Source organism: Labrus bergylta, chromosome 18 (genome assembly GCF_963930695.1).
Source record: "Labrus bergylta chromosome 18, fLabBer1.1, whole genome shotgun sequence".
In the NCBI taxonomy this organism is placed as follows: domain Eukaryota; kingdom Metazoa; phylum Chordata; class Actinopteri; order Labriformes; family Labridae; genus Labrus; species Labrus bergylta.
Genome location: NC_089212.1, coordinates 25,691,655 through 25,716,103, shown reverse-complemented (window position 1 = coordinate 25,716,103; position 24,449 = coordinate 25,691,655). Strand labels below are relative to the sequence as shown.

The window sequence follows — 24,449 nt, the reverse complement described above, 5'->3', positions numbered from 1 at the left end:
CAGGGAGGGGGATGGGCTTCGTGTGCCATCATGTTGCTTTTTTAAATAAGGAATTTACTAATGTAAATGATAACTGCATCACAGTGAAGTCATTATCTTTATGCAGCTCTTAAAATATATATATTAAACTGGAATCTACAGGCCAAACTGTTTCCATGAGGCTGAAACCAAAACATTTAAAGGTCACATTATGCAAAATATTGAGGAAGTGTCCTCATGTTCCTCTAACTCTAACACGTGTCTCTAGTCCGTCTACAAACCCCCCAATGATGAGAAAAGTCCATCCTCTCCGTCTTCTGCCTGCTCCACTTTTCAGAAAATGTGTGCTCAAACAGGCCGTTTGGAGGTTTTCCCTTCATGACATCACAAAGGGCAGTAGCCCCTCCCACAGCTAGGTGTTTGTTCTGTCCTCTGAGTCTGCCTTCTCACCGTAAACAATAGGACATGGAGCGAGAAAGCACTGAGTACACCCAAGCTCCTTCCAGAGAGGGGGCGTGGTCAGACACAGCTCATTTACATATTTAAAGGTACAGACACAGAAACAGCCTGTTCTGAGCAGGGCTGAAATAGAGGGGTTTATAGACATGATCAAATACAGGATCAGAGTGGATTTAGAACAAAAAACTTCACAGCCCAAAAAGGCATTACTGTTGAAATTAACATTTTTACAGTCTGGTACAAAAAATCAAATAGGTTGGATTACCTCATGTCTCAATCGGCACACATTGTACGGTGGGTAACGCATCCGTTTTGATTGTATGAATGATACGTGTTATCCATAGTTAGGCGTGTAGCTGACCTGATTGACAGGTGGACGCGGTGTAACGGTTTGTCAGGAGGTTTAAAACCCGCCTCAGCTCCAGCTCTCAGCCTGTCGTTAGGTTGACTGAAAGTTAGACTGAGACAGCATTTCCAGCATGGAGACCGCCATCGATGGGACTCCAAAAGCCCCCTGCAGGAACAGACGGGGGATGTCACTCAGTCCATTTTGTCTATTAATATTTACAGTCTATAATTGGTGCATCTCTGATCAAATTGAAACAGAAAGTGAGGCAGCTTTTAAAACCAATACAGACTAAAGTGAACCGAAATAGAAATAAAAACGAATGAAGAAACCAAAACTATTCTAACCTTAAATGGTAATAATGTGAGGGGTTACAGGATATGTGATCTGCCACTTGTAAACTTGTTTTCTAGAATGTAAAGGTGTTTTGTCCTTTTGTCCAGGTACAGTGCGTTTCTCCCTGAGTCAGCTTTAAATTATATATAAAATAGAATAGAATTAGAAAAAAATAGAGTAGAAAAGTACAAAAAAAAAGTAAGAGTAAAAAGAAATAAGTTGTAGTAACAGCTAATTGATTTAAAATAAACTGTACAGAAATATACACTGTATTAAAGCAAAGATATAATACAGAAATAAAAATAACAAGGGGAACACTGTACAATGAAATGAAAATATAAATAAGTTTCGTCATTGCACACATCAGGGCTCACAACAGTAAAATGTAATGTGCTGACTGGTTTGTCATACATGCTGTTTTTAACCAATCTGCCTCCACATCCGGGTCCCGTCAGTCAGCACAGACCGGGACCGCCTTCCTCCGTAAAGCTTCAAATAACAGCAGCCAGCCGCTAGTGGGCTAACGACGGCGACCGAAAGCAAAAGAAGAGAGGAGCACTTTGTCGACGGGGGGGACACTTCACCTGATACGAGCACTTACTCAACCTGTACCGGGATTTAAATAATCCAACATAAGACGCTGAAACGTGAAGGAAAGCGAAGGGTCATCGAAGGGCGCCGTGAACGTCAGCGGGAGAGAAAGATCGCACCGCTAGCTTTGTTAGCATCTCCGCGCATACGTAGTTTTAGCTCCGTTCGGCTAACTGCGCTAGCTCGAGGAAAAGAAAGGAAAAGCCCCGGTGTCAAAATACTTGACGGGATTGTGAATCATCCTGGCACACTACAGCTGCCGCTTACTGCTCGCATCGGAAAGCCTTCAAATCAAAGAGAATAACATCGAGAGAGGATGGCTCTGAAAAGGATCCACAAGGTAAGACAACGTCGATGCTGCTAGCTTACTGTTAGCTTACTGTTAGCTTACATGTCAGCGATGCTAAGATGTGTCGCCTCGCCGCGTTAGCCTCCCTCAGCGCTGAATCCTGAGAAACGGCGGTGAAGTACACAATCGAGGGGACTTTGAAGTGTTTTTTTTCTGTGGTTGTGTTAACTTTAGTTATATATTGTGTGTTTGTTCCCCTCGGTGTGCCTGTTGTTTTCACTCCCCGCACCGGCTACTACGCGGAAACGGTTTCGGTTAGCCCCAGCGAGCTAGTTAGCATTAGCGTTAGCATCTTCGGTTACACGTCTGGTGTGTTCGTCGAAGTGACGTCATAGAGGCCGCATGAGTTTCCCAACACTACTTAGGTTTACATAAACACACACACGCACACACACACGCGTTTAGGATGTTATGTACGTGCTAAGTGTGTGTTAATATAAGAACAGATTTCATAATATTATCGATGTTTCCAGAACTTCCTGACTCACTGCTGTGTGTTAGTCATGATCCACTTCCTTGGTATGTGATGGTATTTGTTCTGTGCACATCACAGGGTGTGTTCTGGCAGTTAAATGGAGGAAGTTGGCAGCAGATTATGATATTAAATAATATAATGGAGGGAGGGAGGAAAACACCTGGATTGTTAAAGGTACAATATCAATCAATCAAACTTTATTTATACAGCACCTTTCAGACAAATTAAATTGCAGTTCAAAGTGCTTAACAAGAGTGCAGAAAGTTATTGATTAAAAAGTAGTTTATAAAATCATTGGGAGACTAATGCACTCCAATAAGAATTAAAAAATATGTATAAAATACGACACACAAAAGCAACAAGATAGTAAAATAAATACATAAGAGGAAAATATTTAAAATTGTAGTAGGATAAAAAAGACAATACAGTAATGTGAAGATTTAAATTGTTATAAAGCACTATTTATTTATTTCAAAGATTTATTTTTGGGCTTTTTGGCCTTTAATGGAGAGATAGGAGAGTGGGGAACGACATGCGGGAAAAGGAAGCCACAGGTGGGATTCGAACCTGGGCTGCCCGCTTGAGACGACAGCCTCCATACATGGGGGCACTAACCATTGCACCACCAGCGCCCTGTTAACTTTAAAAAAAAACAACAACATTGTTTTATATTTTTGTGTCAAACGCTAAAACAATTATTTTTATATATATATATATATATATATAAATAATTGTTTTTTATATATATATAAATAATTGTTTTAGCGTTTGACACAAAAATATAAAACAATGTTGTTTGTTTTTTTTTAAAGTTCTGACATTAAATCAAATATTTCCAACAGTTCTTAAAACTAGAGAAAGATGTAATTTTTGTAGTTGTAGTGGGATGTGTTTTGTTGTGGCACCTGCCATGATTACAGACACAACAAGCCGTGGTCGTTGCCGTAGAAACACCAGTAATTGTGTCCAAGAAGCGGGAACTGCTACTGAAAGCTCCCTTACTGTTTGTGCCTCTGTGATTTAAAAATGTTATGTAAATTATACTCGGTCACATTAGCTTGTCTGTCAACATATTCTCTTCCTGAGGTCACCTTGACTACGGTCAACTCAGTTTGTTTTCATCAGGGTTGTGGGTGGAGTAGCAGAGAATCACTCCCATGATTCCCCGCCAGCCCTGACGTCATATTTTGTAATTGTTTTGCTTGAGAGCAGACTGGAATTTACAAATCGTGCGTTTAAAGTGTGACACAAAGTCGTGATCGAAACCAAATGTTGCCCTGCATTCATGTGGTGTCAGACACTTAATGAAAACGAGTTGGACATGAACGCCGGCTCAAGGCGGACAAATAACTTAATGTTTAGGGATCAAGGCAGGGTGAGACCAAATCAGACACAAATATTCAGAGTCTACTGGATGAAACCCACAAGATCTGAGATCTTTTGAGGAAATCCAGGACTATACAGTATTGTGACATGATTACGTTTGTACAAAACTGAAACCTTTAAAAAGTGGTCTAAAGGTCATAAGACCATACATGATATCCAGTATTACAACACAAGTTCTGCTCTCATGGCTTCATTCTGTTGTTGACTAGATTACCTCTTCCAGTGAAATCCATGAACTATCTTGTGTTATGGTGCGTGTCAGAAGACCCGGGGTGGGGCGGAGGTTTCCACCTCACTCTGAAGTAGCTGTGGACCTAAAAATACTTGTAGTGAATGTACGCTTCAGGCTCATCTGGCTGTAAAATGTGGAGGCGATAACAAAGTAGCCCCCCTCTCTCCCTCTCTCCCCTATGAGCTGTTGATGTGTTGAACTTGGAAGAGAGTTGCAGGAGATAACAACACGGGCAGGAAGGTGTTGTGAAATAAATGCAGCTCTGTTTCCCACCACCCCCACCCCCCGTGTTGGCATGTTGATTTCAGATCCTGTCTCCTGGTTGTTTTGTCTGTGAAGATTACTGTGGTCTAATTTGGTTTTTGTTCTAAACCTCTTTTCATTACAGGAGCTCAACGATTTTTCTCGTGACCCTCCTGCACAGTGCTCAGCCGGCCCAGTGGGTGATGACAGTAAGTGTCCCCGACACTTTCCTAAAACTCTTAAAGGCTCAAACACGTATTATTCTGTTTATGACTATCTTAAGGACCAAAGTTACATCTCTGAAATGTCTGTTTTTTTAATGACTTAAAGTTCATAATAAGATATGATTTGCTATTGTTTAAAAAAAAAAGGAAAGCACAGGAAGTCTTGGCATTTAAGAAACTAGAATGCAAATAAATCAAATTTGAAATTGTTTTAAATTATAATTCAACAGTCTCTTTGGAATATGTAGGACTTTGTATTACAATGGCACACCTAATGTACCATAAAAGATAGTTTCCTGTTTGGAGGGTGACCCCTGGACTTCTCCTGTCCTGCATCTGTTGCTTTATCATCTTCGTAGTGTAGTTGCCCACCAAGTCCCCCTCAAAAAGAAAAACACATTTTCCTGGTTTCAATCCAGTGTTTTAAAATGTTCACTTATCTGCCAAATATATTCCCATAAAGCATCTGGGTGTTTCTGATGACTCATCCTGTGCTCAGGGCTGTTTACTACTAATGTCAGACCAATTAAAAAGTTTCATCAAAGCAAATTATCAGATCTAATTCATTCCAACGTTATGTCCCGCCTTCTATCTTGTGATTGGCTCTATCTTGTGTCAGTAGGAAATACTCCATGACACAGCAGATAGAAACTTCTGTTAAAATGACAAAAGTTCAAATTGACCGAGTTTGAGGATGAGGGTCGGGAAACTTTCTGGACTTTAGAGTAACACTATTGTTATCAACATCAGAATCAGAAATACTTCACACACACACACACTGATGGCCCAATGTGTGTGTGTGTGTGTTTGTAAGTGTGTCAGACCAGCGACAAACAAACGTCTTCAAACGTATCATTTTAGATTTACTGAACTCTCCTGATCATCATAATTCACCAAACTGAGTCCCCACAATTTAAATTCAGTAAGAGATTTAATCCAAACGCGTTAGATCCATAATCATCCACAGAACATTTAATAAAATAAAAAAAAATGCCGATCTGCAGATCTTTTGACGACGCCTCATTAACAGTCTTTAAAAAAAAAAATCGATATGTCAATATATATCGTGCTCCTTGCAAATACATTTATCAATGCAGATGTTTCAGAATCGATTTGGCTGCAAAGCTGTCATGACAGTTTTCAAAGACAGTTGCCTGATGGTGCAGTTCACAATATCACCATAAACACAGCTCTGGGATTAAAATGTTTTAATGGATTTCTTGTTTTTCTAGAATATCTGAGGATCTGAATTGAAGTGTTTTAAGTATTAGGATCTTTTAATATGCCTCTGCTGTTATTCTCAACCATAAAGAACAGCTGTTGGACATGGTCATTATCCAAAACCAACGTATATCACTATTAGAGCTGGGAAAAATTGTAATTTATGTAAAAATCAAGATTCTTCTAAGATTTTAAATAGATTCATAACTTCCAAAATTCTATTTTTTTGTTATGGGGGGCAGTCACTCCCTGCTAAGCGCTGAGGCTATCTCTTCAACTCTGTGAAATGCCAAATAGAGCAACAAAAAAAACATCTGTCTTGTATCATGTAGATGTGGAAATACCCAGCGCTAACGTGCGGTGTTGGACGATGTAGAGGTTGTACCTGCAGGCGGTGTTATCCAGCTCGTAGAATCAGAATCAGATTTCTTGGCCAGATATGCTTACACACACACACAAGGAATTTAACTTTGGTGAACTGTGCTCTCTTATGTAAAGGTACAACATTAAATATCAACAATAAACATAATAAGAAAAGACTAATATTTACATGACTAAATATGAAACAGTGCAGTGGTGAATACTGCAAAAGATGCTGAAGTAACACGATAATAAGTAGAAGTGCTGCACACATGGGCGACTGAGACAAACTGTAGACCCGTTCACAGATTGCACGGTTGAAGTAACATTACACAAAGGAGAAGTGTCCCTACATAAATGCAGCACAGTATTGACTGAGTGTAGTCTATAAAGGTGTCTTTGAAGCTGCGGAGGCGGCTCAGAAGCCCGTCAGATCTCGTACCTGTGACCTTTTCCTGTTTTTGTAACATTTACTTTCTGTTCTCTCTGCAGTGTTTCACTGGCAAGCCACAATCATGGGACCTGTAAGTCGACATTTTATGATGAGTTGTTGCTCTGTGTGCACTTTTTTTTAATGCATCACAGTGTTGTATTTTGTCATTGCCCCCTTTTACTGCTTTAAATGAACTCATGAGATAAAGGTTAACATTTGACTTGATAATGAGGACATGAGGAATTTGGATGATTCTCCTCTAAAGTATGTAAATGTGTTGCTTGCTTTCAGAATGACAGTCCATATCAGGGAGGCGTTTTCTTCTTGACAATTCATTTTCCAACAGACTACCCCTTCAAACCCCCCAAGGTAAGCTGGATCCCCCTGTTACAAGGTTTTTTGTATAATTTAAGATGTCGTACCATTCATGGAAACATATTTCCAGGATATTGAAGGGAACTTAAACACTTCTGTTAATAATGTGTTGGTGAAAGTAAGAGACTTGACAAGGATGTGTTTGTACTTCAAGGAAACCTGCTGGTGTCATAAAGTGATTTAATCTGTTGTCAGCCCTCATGAAGGAATACCCGTCGTTCCAGAAGTAGATAGTCATGAGTGTCAAACGTCAATGCCTCGTGTCAAAGTTTTCATGTTAGATAACATTGATCTGCTGTTTGTACCTGTTCTCACTGCTTTGCATTTTGTTTTTTTACAGGTTGCATTTACAACAAGAATTTACCACCCAAACATAAACAGTAACGGCAGTATCTGCCTGGATATTCTCAGATCACAGTGGTCTCCTGCACTTACTATTTCAAAAGGTAAGAACAGAGGGGGAAAACAACTTTATTTAAAGGAGCAACATGCAAGATGTGTAGAGAGTGAGATGATAAAGGTATCTTACTCTCTGATCATTAAGGAAACATGCTATGTTGAAGTGCTGGCTTCTCTGACAACAATGCAGCAGCCAGTATGTCCTCCTTCTAACTTTAGATTCTGCTCCTGAATGCTCTGGATTTGTTTGGACCAGAGAAGGTAGACACTCAATGATGTTTAGAATTTAGACTGCAGTACCCATTTTAACCACTAGGTGTCAGTTACATATTGCTCCTTTAATATGACTTAAGATTGTGAATTTGCCTGCAGCCCTGGCGTATGGATCAACAAACCCCATACATGTCTCATTCTCAAAGTTTTCACATCAAACGCTCTTAAAGGGTCTGAATTAAATCAGATCACATTTGAAGTACAGATCGATGATAAAAACATTCAAACTTCTGTCCTAATGTTACTTGTGGACTATGTTCAAGTCTTTGAGTTCCCCTTGATGGAGAGATGCTGCCCCAAATGATGTAAAGTACAGCAGACAGAATTATACTTTTAAATGAGATGAACTGAAACAACCTTAAAAAAAATGTTTTTAAATTATTTTGAAGTTGTTTTAAGTTAATTCTTATGCTGCATTAATGATCTACCTCTTTTTATTTTGCAGCCTTTGGGAAGTACGTTATAACTTTTATTTTTTTATTTTTTTATTTAAGTTACAATGGCAGTTAGGGATTTCTATCGTTAGGATTTCATTGATACCGGCACATACCTGCCTGTGTAGCATACGAGGAAAACTCTTTAATGCTTACTGTGTCCCGATGTGCCACCGGTGTTTCTTGAAGGTATCAAGGACTTGTGTATGAGCTGTAGTGTGTTCATTTCCCTGTTTGGATTATTGGTTAACCTGACCTTTTATCTTCTCTCTTCCAGTACTTCTCTCCATTTGCTCACTCCTATGTGACCCAAACCCTGACGACCCATTAGTGCCAGAGATCGCACGAATGTACAAAACAGATAACTTGAAGTAAGTAAATATAAAAAAACATTCACCTGTTTTTGTTAACGTTGTTCAGGAGATGTTTTTTTTTTAAAATGTGTTGAGTAATGTTGTGCACGACTCAGCCCGGGGATTCACTGAACGATGGTGCAGGAAGGAAACTCAAACTGTAGTGTGTCACCTTGTCTCGTCCCGTCAGGTACAACAAACTAGCTCAGGAGTGGACTACAAAGTATGCCATGCTTTAGGGGTAAGGCTGAGAGCCAGCGCTGCATCTTGGCTGGTGTGTTTGGGTTTTTGACCCATTGAGTTTGTGATGCTCTGTCTGGTCTCACTGACGTCACTGTGATCGTACTAATCCCTGAATATGTGAACAAGGAGAGGAACTGCTCGAGCATCTTGATAACCTGTAAATCCACAAAGAGAGAGGCGGGTCACTGATGTCTGTCTGGGTTACGACCAGGTTCAGATATCGAGGTCAGGAAGAGGATAACTCCGATTGGCCGATATCTTTGTTCGATCTTTAGAGATTGATATTGATGAACACATTTATTGTGTTGATTCCTCAGATGTAGTTTTCAAACACTTGTGGAAAAGATTTCTAATGACGACAAGATGGTCACTCAACTGGAAAATAATGCTGCATTCATGTGGTGTCGGACACATGGGAAAAACGAGTTTCCGAGTTCTCATGTGCACATGAACACTTCTTGCTCAACTCGGAAAAGAATGAGGTGCCCGATTTGACGTCAGAATCGTCATCACATGGGGGACAAAATATATTTTGTTAATGTTAAAAAATATATATATATTTATTCACGTGTATATATAAACTTTCTGCTCAAATATAACTTTAAACAATGACATTTTGCAGATCTTCTTCATAGCATCAACACTGTTTTTTTGCTGTTAAAACATTCAGACTTTCCAAACTGAAGTCACTTGAACACATAAAAGTCGGAAGAACGACTTCTAAACTCTGAAAATTGGATCACTCGAGCAACACCTAAAAGCAGCATGACTGAGCATGAACGTGCCTCACCGCTCGACGCTCTGCAGAGTGTTGATGTTTGTTGTAATCCTGATAGCGCCATCTGCTGGTGAAAGAGAACTGCTAGTGTAATACAATGAAACTCAAATGAAATGCTTTTTGACTGGAGAATAAATCGAGCAATATTTGCGCACATTTGAAATAAAATTAGCCGATACGATAGCCACTTGGTATGCTAGTTTCGGCCGATGTCATCAGCTGGCACGACGGCGTTCCATTTTACTGCAGATCATTTTAAAGCACTTATGATGCACTTATATTTCATATCTGTCAGTGTGGTGTAACAATCACCTGGTAGCTGCTTCACACCGGTTTATCCATCACAGCTGGTAATGGGTTTCTTTATTGATGCGTGGTGAGGCAGATGTCAGCACGCCACAGACCGTCCTGAAATACGTTAGTGCCGGTTCATTTGAGGACACTCCAACCGTCAGCTGCCAAATAAATCTCATTCATGAGCTCTGGTGTCGGGATGCTGAAGCGTAGCAGAGAAACAATAAGCAGCACTACGAGGGTTGGGTTTCATGCTGTTGGGTTTACCGTGACCCTCGGGTGTCAACACGCCTAAAAGAGGAGCTGTTAGAAAGTAAACGCCGGCACCTACAGCACGAGGAACTTTATTACATCAACCATGAGATGCACATTGATCTTCAGAAGCTGCTTTCACACATGCACTCTTTAAAATGTCAGGCAGGCTGCTCCTCATGTCCTGATCCGGTTGTTCACACACGCACCTCACAGCGGGAGACTTTCACTTTCAGACAGGAGGGGGGGCGGGAGGCAGGACGTAGCTAAAAAGAACATGGAAGGGGTCTGACACCATGTTTAAAGTGCGTGGTGAAGCATGGTGATACTGGACAAAGTCCTGCATTTTTATGGTATCAACAAAAGCGCAGAGAGGCTCATACTGGAGAACAGGAAACATAATGATGCAGTTTAATTCTGTGCACAGAGGTCGCACCATCGCCTTTATAACTTCTGCATTACCTGAAGGATCTGGAACATCATCTAAGCATGAGAAAGAAACTGACTCGTGTTAAAACGGAGAAACGACTCAAAGCAAAACTACTTGTGTAAAAAATTGTCTGCATGGAAACGACCACTAACAGCATCTTGCCAAACTTAGAAATGATATCTTTACTTTTGTAAGAGGTGTGTTAGTGTTGTCATACTCGAAATAGGTCTGGGTCTCAAGACTACTTTCTGAAGGTCTCAGAAAGTAGTTTTTACTCTGTCTTGTCTCGGTCTCAGCGGACTCCAGATGTTAAATCAAGACCACCACTGACTGGCTTTTATTCCACGTCTTTACTGAGATAAGGAAAACGCCTCTTTCTAAAAGAACTTCAGTTCATTTGTAGTTTCATTTTTATATGACCACAACCATCCCGGTGTTACCGGTCTTGGTCTTGATCCCTAAATGTCTCGGTCTTGTCTCTGAGCACTCTGGTCTTAGGTCTTGTCTTGGTCTCAGGTTTCTGTGGTCTTCTAAAAAAAAAAAAAAAAAGTTTTATACTTTTATTGCAATACATTAACGTTTCCAACATTTTTTCATATTTTTAACACCCAGTGGGGAAAAGGTAACGATACATAGAAATATATATATACACACACAGTATGCAGCATCCAGAGTGAGCTTTGTGCCTATCTAAGTATATAGATAGTCAGGTTAAGCATACTGTTAAAGAAGGAGAAAAGGATTAAATGAAATAAAAATAAGTTGCACTTATTTATTTATTTTTTGTTTCTGTGGTCTTGACTACAACACTGTACCAATAAAATGTTTCAGGTATGGAGGAAGTTAGGTTTGTACAAAGAGTGTCATTGTTGTGCTTTATGTAATGACGCCCTTAAAGAGCGGTGTGCAAAGAGTGCATGAGCTTTAATACATCCAACATGAGCGTGTGAGTTTAATGCAGAGTGATTGTTTTGAGCTGCTCGACGTCTAACGTTTGCTCTTCTTTGTCTCCGCAGATACTGCAAAACAGCAAAAGAATGGACAAGCAAATACGCCATGTGATGGCTGGAGAGGTGGAGGGAAAATGACGTTGCTGGTTCAAACTAAAAAAGATCCAGGATTCAGTTTTTTTCTTTTTTTTCTTTTCAGTTTTTTTTTTTTCACTTGTTTTGTTTCCTCCTTGTTTTTGTTAATCAGAGCATTTTACCCCTTACTTTTTCCACCCGCGCTCATAAGAAGATAGTGTTTTCTCTCTCTAGGACATGTGCCAGTTTCTGTGAAGTTTCATACGGAGTTTAAAAAAAATATAATAAAAAATCACCGTGGTGCTGAACAGCTTGAGCATGCCCCAGTAAGAGTTTTTCAACCCCAGATTTGGTGATGTTATTCGTTTACTCTGCACACACTTAGTAGAATCGGATGCGACTGGTCTCCTGTCCGGGTGGATCTTTACTTCACTGTGGGCTTAAAGCACTGATAGAGAAACCTGTCTTTTGCAATCAAATCTCAACTTTCAAAGCGGCAAAAATTCGGCTGCATTTTAAATCAAATTTGGTGAAATCAAAAAAAAAAAGGGGGGAAATGCCAAATCTGAAAGATTTTGAAACTGGCTAGCAGCTCCTGCATTGGCTTCCTGGACTGGCGTGACGTCGGTATGTTCTTCTGATCATTAGTATAGCAACCTCTTACCTGAGGAAAGACGTGTATCTTATTCCACTATCAAAGTGTGTGTACAGAGAAGCACAGCATTATATATCAATGTTAAGGAAACAAAAATATAAGAACTTCAGTGTTGTATTTTATGCATGTTAATAAAGGTAGGATATTATATCTGATATGTTTCTGCAGATTTAAAGTGGATCGTCAGGCTGAGCAGTTTGGAAGGAAAAAAAAAAAATTGGTTCCCGTCAAAGGCTTTGTTTCTTTTTCATTCTTTAGAAGCCAGTAGATGAGTTTTTAGTTTTACGCCCACTCAAACACTGTCTTCTTGTAGCCCTGAAATATTGATGCAAAGCTGCTGGTTGATGATCAACGAGTAGCTCTGTTTCTTTTTAGTTTTCCCTTCAATAAAGTTACTCAAACCATAAGGCTGCATGCTCGAGTTTTCTGTGTGTGTGTGTGTTTTTATAAATCTATAGTTAAGTCCGGAGGGTTTCCGGTTCAAATCCTGGAGCAGACTAAATTTGGAAAAAGGAAATTATCTAGATTTTTTTTCAGGAGTGCACAATGTGAAAACTGCTTAAGTGAACAACTCGTGCATATGTCCTCTGAGAGGTCATACTGTAGTCGGGGGGCCCTCGTGGTAAAAGTAGGGTCACCTTTAAATTGAGCTTGACTCTGGAAGGACCAGGAGGCCCCCACCTGCAGATATGGATGCGGTCTGGCTCATAAGGGATTAGTAATTCTGTTATATAGTTTGGATCAAGGCCCATACATGGTTTAAAGGTAATGACTGAAATCAATTCTAACACTCATTAGAAGCCCATGTGGAGAAGCTCAGATTAAAGTGCTGTGCTGTCATCTGTAAGAATCTGAGCTGCTGCATTTTGGAGTATCTAACTGACACTCCTGTGTTGAAAGTTCACTTGGGTATTTCTATTTAAAGCTACTGTGAGCAGTTTTTTTAGGCTGTTTTGAACCGGACTGACATTGACACTCATGTCAATATGACCTATGAAGCTAAACAAGACTATCTGTGTCACGAGTGATCATTTTCTATTTATGAATTTTAAATGTCTGTAACTACCGTGGCGGGGTAGATGTCGGGACGAGTAGATGAGCACTGTGCAAAAAACATTAGATTCTATTTTCAGCAGAAAAAGATCCTGGTGAGTGTTTGAATCGACTGTCAACAGGAAGCAGGAGATCTATGTTTTTAAAACAAAAACTACTTCCATACGTTTATATTAGTCGGAAAAAAGATAAGAGGTAGTTCCTTGTCCAGAGGGGGCGCCAAAATTAACCCAAACCAAAAGTTGGATCTAACTTTCTACCGTCTCTTACCTTCATCAGGTAAAGATTCTGATGAAATGCCACAGAATCTGTTCACTTCTCCAACTTTTAAATGTCTCTACCTAAGCTGCATAATGCACCTTAAAGGGTTTTTTCCTGCCCCCGAAAAATTTTATTTCATTTAGTCTGTAATATTTATTATCCATTGTAGGTAGTTGAAATGTAAAATTCTAATTTGAATTCACAGTTATAGGCGTAGTCGGACCAGAGTTGGACATAAAAAACAACTAAAAGTCCAAAAAGCAGAAAGAAGGAACCATGGCAACCACTCGCCCACTGAAGTCCATCCTGATAACTTTGGATGATTTCGACGCCAACAGCAACAAATTAGCACAAATTAAATGAATAAAGATAAACTTTATTGATCCCCCATGGGGGACATTTTTGCGTTACAACAGCTCAAGAAAACAGGAAACAGGAATATAATTATTAAAAATAACAAGAAGTTAAAAAATCAAACATATTTACATCAGTTAAATAAAGGGAGAAAAAATACAATAATAGAATAATACAAGGTAAACAAGCATTTCTACGAGCATCTCTTTTGTCCTGTCTTTATTTATAAAAACAGATTATATTTTGTAATTTAAAAGTAAAGGAAAGCTAACATGTCGCGCCAAAACGCGCCCCTCGTGCAACAACTCTGGTCAGCTGACTCCGACGTCACCAGTCACATGACGAACAAGGAAGTTCCTGCTTCCAGATTGTTAAACGCAACAAACCCGCGGATATTTTACACTTATATTTACACTTTTTAAGAGTATTCCCGTTAGTAACCATGACAACAACAAACCGGAAGCTATGAGTCTGCGTGGAGACGTTTGTGTTCTTGTGTCTTGTGTTTTGTTGAGCTTGTTTTCGGATGTTTTGTTGTTAACGGAGCAGAAACTAACCGGGAGTCTGAACGGTAAATGGAGTCTTTCAAACTCCAATGGTTCACTGTGGCTGCCTGCTCAGGTACCCGGATGTGTTCACACAGCGCTACAACAACAGGGATTCATCCAGGTGGGAAAAATAAGGCAATGTTTTTAATTTATACTCCTTATTTATATCCTTAATATTATTATTATCCTTTGTATTATTCTAGTTTTGTATTTAACTGATGTAGATATGTTTGATTTTTAACTTCTATTTTTATTTTTAATAATTATATTCCTGTTTCCTGTTTTTCTTGAGCTGCTGTAATGCAAAGATTTCTCTCATGGGGGATCAATAAAGTTTATCTTTATCTCTTTATAATTCTAAACATAAAGAAAGCACTCTGAGTCTCCTGCTGAGCTGTTGATGAGGTGTTAATGTGAATTTAAGAAAAGTAGAGGTACTGTCAGGGGCGTGTCCAGGCTTTTCTGATCGGGGGGGCCCACTGACTTATGCAGGGGTGGCCTTTAGAGTCTCATTTATTTACCCTTTCTAATGCCACTAATTATTTAGTTAAATCCTGGTTGTATATATTCTCATTCTTAGTTTTGATATTTTTAGTGCTTATTTACTTTGTATTTAATATTATATTGTGTTTTTTATTGTGTGTTTGGATAACCTGCTGCTGTAACGCCACAATTTCCCAGTTTGGGATCAATAAAGTAATTCTATTCTATTGTATTCTAATCTCCTTTTATGTAACCAAAGATTGGCTACATACGGTATATCTTCTTGGCCTACTTCTTCTTCTTCTAACTTCTGGACGCAACATATTTATCAGAAATATCAGCAATTCTTTTTTTATTATAGTTTCTTTTTGTATTACAGAAACTTTTAAGTTTCAAATAAATAAGTCAGTATTGTGAAATATTAACCACATTAATAAACTAGAAACTAACAAAGATATGACGTTTATTTAAATAAAAGTAAGTCTTGCTCTCCTCTCAGGACCCGTATTTCAGGTTCAACGATCTGTCATATCGATGGATCGCCCTCGACAACTGGACATACACGACGACATTTACCGTCTCCACTCAGCTGAGGTCAGTTTAAATATTTATTTGATGTTTTTAAGCTCTTTTTAAATATAATTTAACCAGTTTGTTGTGTCCACCTTCAGGTCCAAACAGAAGGTGCTGCTCGTCTTTGACGGTGTCGACACTGTAGCGTCGATTCTTCTCAATGGAGTCGTTGTGGGGGAAACAGACAACATGTTTCGCAGATATGTACGTAAACAAATGGAACAACGGGTTTTATAATTCTCTGTACCTCGTCTTCAGTGCGTCATGTGCAGCATCTGTTCTTGGTGTTTGTAGGATTTCTCAGTGGGAGAGCTGCTGAACGACGGGGATAACGTGCTGAAGGTCGACCTGCTGTCTCCGGTTGTTTACGCGTCTGAGCGGAGAAAAGCGCACTCTGCGTACAGAGTTCCTCCTGAGTGTCCTCCAGACGTCCAGAAGGGGGAGTGTCACGTCAATTTCATCCGAAAAGTAAGTTTGTGCTTCAACCTGTTGTCTGGAAACATAAAGGTAAACAATCAGCGCCAATAGTTTCAGTAATATGTAACTCTGACCCCTAGTGTTTAAAATGGGTACTGCAGTCTAAATTCTAAACATCATAGAGAGCTGTCTCTCCCCCCCCTCTCTAGAGTGGATGCTCACTCAGGTCACCATGTGGTGGACTCTGAAGCTTCAGTGTTTATCCAGCTCTGCATGGGTCTGTAAACCTTTCTGTGTTCTAACCTCTCTCCATTTTTCAAAAGCATCTCCAATATTGATCCTAGTTTGAGCACGTTTCTGCTCGTGGAGCTTATTAGAAACATGCAGAGGCTTTTTAGGTCGGGTACAATCACTTCTATCTGAACCACTTCTCTTGACCGCTTCCATCGCTGCAACACCTGTTGACCTGATAACTGCTCTCATATCTGACAAACCGAGGGGTGTCCAAAACGGCCGTGTGGGGGGGGTCTTAAAAGCGCCTACCTTCTCTGGTCCAAACAAATCCAGAGCATTCAGGAGCAGAATGTAAAGTTAGAAGGAGGACATACTGGCTGCTGCATTGTTGTCAGAGAAGCCAGCACTTCAACATAGCATGTTTCCTTAATGATCAGAGAGTAAGATACCTTTATCATCTCACTCTCTACACAGCTCACTGATTGGACCTTGTCTGTTTGTGTTCAGGAGCAGAGCTCGTTCAGTTGGGACTGGGGGCCTTCATTCCCCACGATGGGACTCTGGAGGGACGTCAGACTGGAGGCCTTCAATGTCCTGCAGCTCCTCCAGGTTTCATCTGTCCCTCTATACAGTACGTCAAATTTAAATCTTTTAACACAACGCAGCAGCCGCCATGACATGTTTATCGTTGCCATGGAGACAGCAGATGTTACATTAAAGACAGCTTCATTAGTTGCTGTATATGCTGCAGTGATGAAAACGTCTTGTAAATGATACTTGGCAGTATGACTTGTGAAAACACCCTAATTTATGTGTTGATGTTACTCTTCATAATCTGTGTTTCTGTCTAGACTCCGGCCTCTCCTCGTGGAGGATCCAGATGGAGCTTCACGTTGATTCAGTTCAGACGACAAACGGACGCATCACGCTCTCCATCCCTGAGCTGGACTCAGAGGAGACCTTCGACGCACAGTTTGGACCGGGAAAGACCAAGAACAGCTTCACCTTACACATCAACACGGTACACCAAACACTCCCGTCCGACTGTTTTAATCCCATAAACAAGACAATAAACCGCCGTCTCTCGGCTCCTCCTGTAATCAGGACGAGGAAGTCCAAGTTTTGTGACAGCAACGACTTGTTTACGTGTTAAAGGTCCCATATTCTTCTTTTTCTGGTTTTATCTGCTCTTTAGTGTTTTCTAAGTGTCCTGTGCATGTTTAGGAACATCTTTGTGCAAAGTCCACGGAAACGCGGCTTCTCCTGCCTCCTCCTGTTAGCTGTAGCATTAGCTGCATGTAACGCTCGGTTCTAGCCCCCCTCCATAAAAATGTGTCAGTGTGACGTCTTGTCAGTGTGATGTCACTGATCTAAGCCCATTGGCTCGTTGTGGCCCTGCAGCTCATGTTGAAATGTTCTCATGTTCCGAGAAGCGTGCTGAGCAACTGACCAATAACGACAGAGCGGATCGGCAGACCAATCAGAGCAGACTTGGCCCACGTGGGGTCTAACAGTGTGGGCTCAACAGAGTGTAGCTGATGGACTCAGAGTGTAGAGGGAGCAAGGAGGAGCAGTACATGAAAACAGACACTTTTTTATAACTTTATCTATTGTGAACGTACAAAAGTAGGAACATAGATTAAATATAAGAACCCCAAAAAGGGCAGAATATGAGCTCTTTAATTATGTTATGAACTAACAGATTTTTTTAGAGGATTTTGAAATCAAGATGCAGATACAAGGAATGTCACCAGCCGGATATTTATAAAGAATCAAATTTAAAGTCTTTCTATGTGATTATTCACACTTAAATGTAGAAATCAAGTATCTCCTCTGAATATAACTCTGTGAGTCATGACTGTCTACAATGGGTGTAACACCCGAGTCCCACTGTCTGTGATGTTTTCAGAAAGCCTTTAAATCAGGAAGGTTTGGTTCTGAAGTTTTGAGTCTTTTTCTTCTTCTTGCAGAGCGCCGATGTGAAGCTGTGGTGGCCGAACGGACACGGTGACCAGCCTTTTTACTGTCTCAGCATCAGAGGCTCACAGGACGGGATTTTGGTCCTGAGTACAGAATCTAAGGTCAGATTTCTCCTCCTGTCAATGATTAAAGGTCACATCCACTTCTCCATGTTTCTCTAACTCTAATATGTGTCTCTAGTCCGTCTACAAACCCCCCAATGATGAGAAAAGTCCATCCTCTCCGTCTTCTGCCTGCTCCACTTTTCAGAAAATGTGTGCTCAAACAGATACAAAACAAGAGGAGAAACTGGAGTCTCATATTTCTGACATGAACGTTTCTCAGTGTTTTTTTTTTTAAATGTCTCCTGAAGGTGTATTTCCGAACAGTAGAGCTCGTCCAGGAGCCGATCGTCGGGTCCCCGGGCTTGAGTTTTTATTTCCGGATCAATGGGAAACCGATTTTCCTCAAAGGCTCCAACTGGATCCCGGCCCACTCCTTCCAGGACCGCGTCGCCCCCGCTGTGTGAGTTCTTCTCTTCTTCACTTCTTCCCATGCTTTATATCATATTTCTGACTTTTGTTTGTATCGGTCATGGGAGCGTTGAAACTGAAGCCCCCTGCTGTGTGTGTGTTTGATTGGCCTGCAGCTTGAGGAACTTGTTGCAGTCAGCGGCAGATGCTAACATGAACGCTCTCAGAGTGTGGGGAGGAGGCGTGTATGAACAGGATCTCTTCTACAGCCTCTGTGATGAGCTGGGCATCATGGTAACTACACTCATCCTGCAGCGACATCATCTTGTTTTGTATTAAGACGTTATGTACAAGAAGTAACCATGCTCAGGCCTGGTTAGTCCTGGAGCAGTGTGACCGCAGGCCAGCGCTGATCCCGGCTAACACCTCTGTTACTACCTCCATACTATAACATACATTTGCTCCTCATAATATTTGAGAAATCTCGTCGGCTGACTCAAAAAGGAAGTCTTTAGAGTATTAGGAGTCCTCACCCTGTGTCCCTGTGCAGCTTGTTTGCACTGATTCATTAAAACTGAGTCTAAGTCTATCGGTGTATCCGGGTATATAAACCTGGCCAAGTGAATTTCCTTTCCAAGCATCAAATTTAAGATTCTCTGCTGAAGTACTGCAAGATGATTTAAGGACACATGCATGCGTTTGTATTTCTGTTTGTGTAACGCTGCGATGACTCATGAACATACTGGTGAACAGATGGAGAGTCAAAGTGTTCAGATGTGTGTGTGCAGGTTTGGCAGGACTTCATGTTCGCCTGCGCCATGTATCCCACCGCGGATGACTTCATCCAGACTGTGAGAGAGGAGGTCATCCAGCAGGTCAGTTTATTTTATTACATTTCATACAAGATGTCAGACATGGACACTTCAGAGAGCCACAAGGACACATTAAAGGAGCAACATGTGAGATGATAAAGGTATCTTACTCTCTGATCATTAAGGAAACATGCTATGTTGAAGTGCTGGCTTCTCTGACAACAATGCAGCAGCCAGTATGTCCTCCTTCTAACTTTAGATTCTGCTCCTGAATGCTCTGGATTTGTTTGGACCAGAGAAGGTAGGCGCTTTTAAGACACCCCCCACACGGCCGTTTTGGACGCCCCTCGGTTTGCCAGATATGAGAGCAGTTATCAGGTCAACAGGTGTTGCAGCGATGGAAGCGGTCAAGAGAAGTGGTTCAGATAGAAGTGATTGTACCCGACCTAAAAAGCCTCTGCATGTTTCTAATAAGCTCCACGAGCAGAAACGTGCTCAAACTAGGATCAATATTGGAGATGCTTTTGAAAAATGGAGAGAGGTTAGAACACAGAAAGGTTTACAGACCCATGCAGAGCTGGATAAACACTGAAGCTTCAGAGTCCACCACATGGTGACCTGAGTGAGCATCCACTCTAGAGAGGAGGGGGGGGGAGACAGCTCTCTATGATGTTTAGAATTTAGACTGCAGTACCCATTTTAAACACTAGGGGTCAGAGTTACATATTGCTCCTTTAATGAATGAAGACAGACAAAAACACTGCGTTCATTTTTAAACATTTTAAGCTTTAGTTTCTGACTGTAAAGGCGCTCAGGTTTGATGTGCATTTACTTGTCAGGTCCGGCGTCTGAAGTCTCACCCGTCCATCGTGATCTGGAGCGGGAACAATGAAAACGAAGCGGCTCTGGCGACAGACTGGTTCAACATCCCCGTTACCCAGAAGCCCGTGTACCTGAAGGACTATGTGACGCTGTACGTGGACAACATCAGGGCAATAGTTCAACAGGTGGGAGTCAAAGCGTGTTTTTAATGTGCAGAAAAGATCATGTTTTTGTTGTTTTTACACATTTCTTTGATTTGAAATAATGAAATAGTGAAATTTAAAAATACACATAAATAAAAACAAGATGCAGCCATCATATCTCACCTTATCATAAATAAGCCATCATTTCCTTATATGTCCTACCTTTTTAACAAAGCTTTCTGCTTGTGCTTTTAGTTTTGTTAGTTGCTTAGTTGATGAATTTTATTTTATTTTTATTTTTTTGTAGCAGTTTGAGTTTTATTTTTGCAAAAATGTAAAGTGCGTTACAAATTACATTTTTTATTATTATTATTATTATTATTATAATATAGAATGATTCTTTGACCCTGGAGAAACAGTTTAATTTAATGGTTTCAGGTTTTATTTTGGGTCAGGAGTCTGCAGAATAAAAAGTGGTTCTCTTGTCTCTCCCGCAGGAGGACCAGAGTCGTCCGTTCCTCGTCTCCAGTCCGACAAACGGCGCCGAATCGGAGCAGGAGGGATGGGTGGCAGGAAACCCGTACGACCCTCACTACGGGGACACACACTTCTACAGCTACGTGCTGGACTGCTGGGACTGGAGGACGTTCCCTCAGACTCGATTCGCCTCCGAGTACGGCTTCCAGTCATGGCCGTCCTTCTCCACCCTGCAGCCCGTCAGTCAATAAGACTTTTCTTCATGTTTGGAATACTGTGGTCACTGAAGATCAGAAATATTTGGACTTTTGTGCCCCCATCCCTTACTTCCTGTTTCTGTTTCTTGATGTTTCAGGTGTCTGTGAAAGAAGACTGGAGCTACAGCAGTAACTTCTCCTCCCATCGTCAGCACCACGAGGACGGGAACCGGCAGATGTTGCTGCAGGCCGCTTTACACTTCAACCTGCCGAACTCCACAGATCCTCTGAGAAGATTCTCAGATACTCTTTACATCACTCAGGTAAAGCTCACAAACCGACCAACACGTCGAGTGGGATTCCTTTAAAGTCTTTATATGTGATTTTTCACTCTTAAATATAGAAATCAAGTATCTCCTCTGAAAATAACTCTGTGAGTCATGACTGTCTACAATGGGTGTAACACCCGAGTCCCACTGTCTGTGATGCTTTCAGAGTTTTCAGAGTCCTATCTTCACTTTGTTTACATCGCCAGGACGGCCGGCTGACTCCTCCCCTCGTGTATAAAAGTTGTTTAATTGAGGGACTAGAGAAAAGAAGAATAACATACTGTACTCACTGCTTAACTGTGTTTCTAGATCACGCTCATTTCAGGTAAATTTACATGCAGTGTGAAGATACCAGCATGATAAAGATCACTAGCATTAGCATGCTAACACAACAATGCAGCGCGAGTTGTTTTGGTTTCATGCTGGTGCTCAAGGGCGACATCTGCTGGATCAAAACATCACATATAAAGAGTTTAAGGCGGAATGAGTTTCTACAACTTTGCACACTTGGGTGCGACAGCTTCAGATGGTATTTAGAGTTTTTACTGAAGAATATGGAAATATGAAACTACAAATTACACAACAGGAGAGATGAACCGTCTTCTGTCAGTCAGTCTGATCGAGTCAGGACGCTCTCATCCAAATATGCTCTCTGAAAATAAGAGCGTCGGTCGAAATGAAACCCTTCAAAGCGTTAGTGGTGACGTCATAACAGACGTCCTGTTCCTCTCCACAGTGTGTGTGTTTGCAGCTGATGTTCATGTTTAATGTGCAGGTCATGCAGGCCGAGTGTGTGAAGACTCAGACCGAGTTTTATCGGAGAAGTCGGAGCGAGATCGTCGAGGGAAAAGGTCACACGATGGGCGCCCTCTACTGGCAGCTCAATGACATCTGGCAGGCGCCTTCCTGGTCGTCTATCGGTGAGTGAACGACCCCTGAGATGAATCATCCCCGTTTTTAAAAATGAACCTTTTATACCTGTGTGTGTGTGTGTGTGTGTGTGTGTGTGTGTGTGTGTGTGTGTGTGTGTGTGTGTGTGTGTGTGTGTGTGTGTGTGTGTGTGTGTGTGTGTGTGTGTGTGTGTGTGTGTGTGTGTGTGTGTGTGTGTGTGTGTGTGTGTGTGTGTGTGTGTGTGTGTGTGTGTGTGTGTGTGTGTGTGTGTGTGTGTGTGTGTAGAGTTTGGAGGGAAGTGGAAAATGCTGCATTACTTTGCTCAGGATTTCTTCGCCGCCGTCCTGCCAGTCGGGTTCGAGGACGCCGACACGCTGCTCATCCACGCCGTCTCGGACCTGAGCGACGACCTGCAGCTCCGGGCGGCGGTGTGTTTCCAACTCTGCACTCAATCTGTGTTTTTAATTTGCATCTGCACGTCTTAAATCTAAAAACGTGGCGTTCCTCTCTTCCTCAGGTGACCGTGTACTCGTGGGCCGATCCGGATCTGGCGTGCACCCTGAAGTCTGACCTGCTCCCGGTTCCCGGAGGCAGCGCTGTGGTTATTCTTAAGCAGCCTGTCTCCGCCCTGCTGGCAGGATGTGGACGCTGCACCCGCCTCACTTGCCTGCTCACATTTCACTTGGAGGATGGCGGCGGCGAGCAGCACGGCCCCACAAACCACCACTTCCTGTGCTCGCCCAAAGACGCCGAGGGACTCCAGAGACCGAACATCACGGTGAGACGCCTCGTTTAAAAAAAAAGAGTTTTAATGAATTAAAGAACCGTTTTTAAAATCATGAATGGACGCAGCGCTGGAGAAGGTCGCTGTCCCACATCCTGAGGGAAGGAAGCTTCCTTGCTTCCTTGCTCCTTTCTAGCCGTGTGTTTGTGTCCCCGCAGGCGAAGGTCGAGGAGGACGAGACGGGAGGAAGTTACTCGGTGACTCTTCACTCGGACTCTGTGGCTCCTTTCGTCTGGCTCGACGTGGGAAACGTCCCCGGGCGCTTCACCTCCAACGGCTTCCTGATGGTCACCAGGAGCACGACGGTCGGCTTCAACGCGTGGCGTCCCACCAGCGTCGCCGAGCTCTCCCGATCCCTCAGCGTCACGTCTTTAAGGGACGTTTACTGACCCGAGATACTGCAGGACTTTTCAGCGTGTTGAGGGAGATGAGACGAGGCAGCTGTTTGTGCCCTTTCAAAATAAAATCTTCTACAATCTTATAATTTAATTAAGCAGAAGCTTTCCGTCTTTCTGGATCCTTTAAGTCCGGTTTGCTTTCTGCTGTATGTGCTGTGACCGTGCAGAAGGAGAGACGCAATATTTAAACCGCTGAAGTGGATATTTTACAAACTTGTTTTTGTTGCCAAACAGCTGAGAAAAGTTTCCTGATAATGCTCGGAGCAGAAAAGCCTCAGACAACAGTCCGACCATTGTAGGGAACTTAAACTCTCCACAGAGTGAAACCCTGTTCTCAACCAGGAGAGCAAAAAACTCTTTAATGAAGCTTTCATGAACGTTTAAAACAATCTAATAAAACGCTCTTAATTCTCTGTCCTGTTTTATTCCTGACGAGAGACGGAGGAGAACCTTGTAACACTCTCACTTCCTGTTTTTAAAAAAATGAACTCTTGAGCCAAAGTGCTAATAAATCTCTCTGCACACCTGAGGAGTCATATCCGGTTATTACGGATTATTTACAGCAGTCTGTACTGTAGGTAAAATAAACTCATTCAATTGTTATTAATCAGTTCTTTTTTAAACATGGCAAAGCTTTAAATACTGAAATGAAAACCTGAATCATGTTTTTTAATCCTTCATCTTATAGATTCATGATTTGTTGGCATTTAATTCAGTTTATTGAGCTTTTTTAATACTAAATGTGTGTTAATAATGCAATTTTATCACATTTTCAACATATTTTTTGCCTTTTTCATTTGTAGTTTTTGACCTTAAGACCTTCAATTTTAATCATTTAGAGATGTATAAAAACATCCTACAAAGTATTTTAAAGTTTAAAAAACTGCAATTTAATTTCCATTTTTTTGATGAAGAAAGTCATCATGTGTCCTGCAGTGTTCTTCCGCTGCCACCAGGGGGCGACAGATGCTTTCTTATTTGTATTTTTTACAAATGTTTATGATTTTTTTTCTTGCTTCCAGCTGTTTTATTAATGACCTGAGGGAGACACAGCTGTAAAGTGGGACACACTGAGACACATCCCGCGTGATTTTAC

At 41.4% G+C, this 24,449-nt stretch overlaps 2 protein-coding genes across 3 annotated transcripts; both read left to right on the top strand.

The window, feature by feature from the left end:
- Positions 1 to 1,595: 1,595 nt before the first annotated feature.
- LOC110004272 (ubiquitin-conjugating enzyme E2 D2) lies at positions 1,596 to 12,552 on the top strand. 2 transcript variants are annotated; one of them, XM_065966069.1, is made up of 8 exons: positions 1,596 to 2,051; positions 4,542 to 4,605; positions 6,694 to 6,725; positions 6,926 to 7,003; positions 7,350 to 7,455; positions 8,393 to 8,486; positions 8,659 to 8,709; positions 11,482 to 12,552. In XM_065966069.1, the coding sequence occupies exons 1-7, from the start codon at positions 2,028 to 2,030 to the stop codon at positions 8,705 to 8,707; spliced, it is 447 nt and encodes a 148-aa protein (XP_065822141.1). In that variant the 5' UTR covers positions 1,596 to 2,027; the 3' UTR covers positions 8,708 to 8,709; positions 11,482 to 12,552. The 2 variants fall into 2 exon arrangements, with proteins under 2 accessions (XP_065822141.1, XP_020515477.1); XM_020659821.3 differs by lacking the exon at positions 8,659 to 8,709 and having other exon boundaries at positions 1,599 to 2,051.
- Positions 12,553 to 14,135: 1,583 nt separating this feature from the next.
- Positions 14,136 to 23,877, top strand: manba (mannosidase, beta A, lysosomal). The gene is made up of 17 exons (XM_020659820.3): positions 14,136 to 14,482; positions 15,344 to 15,438; positions 15,516 to 15,621; positions 15,712 to 15,885; positions 16,576 to 16,699; positions 16,920 to 17,089; positions 18,039 to 18,149; positions 18,401 to 18,552; positions 18,677 to 18,794; positions 19,289 to 19,375; positions 20,152 to 20,319; positions 20,775 to 20,993; positions 21,110 to 21,274; positions 22,056 to 22,200; positions 22,457 to 22,599; positions 22,689 to 22,949; positions 23,114 to 23,877. The coding sequence occupies exons 1-17, from the start codon at positions 14,279 to 14,281 to the stop codon at positions 23,342 to 23,344; spliced, it is 2,673 nt and encodes an 890-aa protein (XP_020515476.2). The 5' UTR covers positions 14,136 to 14,278; the 3' UTR covers positions 23,345 to 23,877.
- Positions 23,878 to 24,449: the final 572 nt, after the last annotated feature.